This window comes from Aspergillus sydowii, assembly GCF_001890705.1.
Source record: "Aspergillus sydowii CBS 593.65 unplaced genomic scaffold ASPSYscaffold_26, whole genome shotgun sequence".
NCBI classification, from domain to species: domain Eukaryota; kingdom Fungi; phylum Ascomycota; class Eurotiomycetes; order Eurotiales; family Aspergillaceae; genus Aspergillus; species Aspergillus sydowii.
In genome coordinates, this window is record NW_024467884.1 from 1 (window position 1) to 1,594 (window position 1,594).

Here is a 1,594-nt window from a genome sequence, read left to right on the forward strand (position 1 = left end):
TCCATTTTGCGAGTAATCACAGCACAGCCGCAGCAGACAGGGCCGTAGGAAGCAGGATGGAAGCGAGAGTCGGGCGCGACGCATTGAGATTTATTAACAATCCTTCGTCGGAGTCGAAAACCNTATGTCGTAACCCTCGTTGCCGGTGCAATGTCGTGCAGTTCAAATTGAGATGGCCGTCCAAAATCAAGGGGAAGCCCAGTCTCGGCTGCATCATCTTAGTGAGCAAGCCCGTGGGTCTACCAAGGGGAACTCGATATTGAATTACCTTCTCTGACACAGTACTAATAATATATATATATCTAACCTACTGCCCGTACCTTANAAAGGTAGAAAATCTAAGTATCCAATGTCACTAGGTATGCGCCGGACTAAATAGTGCAATTATGTTCTGGATAAATTGGGTACGTACGGTGGCTAGGGGATCCACCGAGCCCGATGGCTCAGGCACTCCGTCCCGGGTCACCGAGATATACTTCACGCCGATGGGCTTCTTGGACCTCTTTGAGTTTGATGAACTTGAAAACTACGGTCAGCCAGGAGGCAGCCACCAGCGTAACTCCGGTTATGATGGTGGTGATCAGCGCCATGATAGACCAATCCCCATCTCGTGCGGTATAGATATTGATTAGCGTAGTAGCAAGCCCAGCGGCCGCGTTGATGATGGCTGGCCTGGACCTCGGTCAGTTTCTGCTACTCCCACGTCGAAGAAGGAAGGGACGGCTTACGAGAACAGACGATTCACGAGCCAGATGTANTTGCGCCGCCATTCCCAGTAGAGCCATCCGAGTGCTGCAGTGGACGCCACAAACAGAATACAGGCAATCGCCAGAAGCGGAGGGTTTTGGATCGTGTTCAGAACGGCCTGTGTATCCACTATATGAACATGGCCCGGGTACGTTGCAGCTTTCTGAGGGCCAGCATCGACACACGAGGGACAGCTTACTTGGCCTCTTCTTTCCGCCCGGATTGGACGGTGATGTCCTCAATAAACTGCTTGCGTTCAAATGNGTGATATTCCTAGTGACCAGATGATCTTTACTGTCGGGATGGTAGTGCTCCATAATTGTTTTATGTACATAACCTAAACCACTGGGCCCTCATCTCTAGGCCCTCATCCCTAGGCCGCGATGAATCTGCGGTATGTGCCAANGGTGCCTTCCCAGAACCGCGTGAAGCAGGAACAGATCCGCAAGCGGCGCAATAACCTCCTTCCTCGCCACAATGATTTCTGGCGCCTGTACACGATTCGCAGCTGGACCACGTTGGAGATGCCGAACGGCCGGATCTACACGTATCTATCTCATCCTCAAATCCCTGCCCCAACGGACCGTGAAATTGTAAGTCCCCGCCGCGCAGAAAGAACTTGATGTTGCCAGATTCGGCGGGAACGGCCCCAGCCAGCCGTGCACAAAACACCGGCGGACTATGGTCCTCCAGGCCTGATCGACATGGTGTTGCCGGCGCTACCCTCTCTAAGGGTGCGTGGACGGCGAAGTCAACTCTGGGATTTACTCTCGACTGAGCCTGAACGGCCGTGGAGATGATGCTCGTATCTCTCGGGCCCGGCCGCACCGTTTGTCCTCGACTGTTG

At 53.3% G+C, this 1,594-nt stretch overlaps 2 protein-coding genes across 2 annotated transcripts in view; one reads left to right on the forward strand and one right to left on the reverse strand.

Annotated features, from left to right (window-relative positions):
- Positions 1 to 235: 235 nt before the first annotated feature.
- Positions 236 to 868, reverse strand: ASPSYDRAFT_1170857 (uncharacterized protein; the record flags this gene model as incomplete). Its single annotated transcript, XM_040840249.1, has 2 exons — positions 236 to 672; positions 729 to 868. Coding segments are annotated over 2 exons (369 nt in total), but the record flags the coding sequence as incomplete, so codon positions are not given.
- Positions 869 to 1,124: 256 nt separating this feature from the next.
- ASPSYDRAFT_52585 (uncharacterized protein) overlaps positions 1,125 to 1,594 on the forward strand; it is a 562-nt gene continuing 92 nt past the window's right edge. Inside the window, exons 1-2 of the mRNA XM_040848511.1 lie at positions 1,125 to 1,340; positions 1,364 to 1,594. The exon at positions 1,364 to 1,594 is cut by the window's right edge and continues 92 nt beyond it. Of these exons, the coding sequence (XP_040695789.1) occupies positions 1,131 to 1,340; positions 1,364 to 1,525 (372 nt within the window). The 5' untranslated portion in view covers positions 1,125 to 1,130 and the 3' untranslated portion in view covers positions 1,526 to 1,594. The remainder of the gene's footprint in view (positions 1,341 to 1,363) is intronic.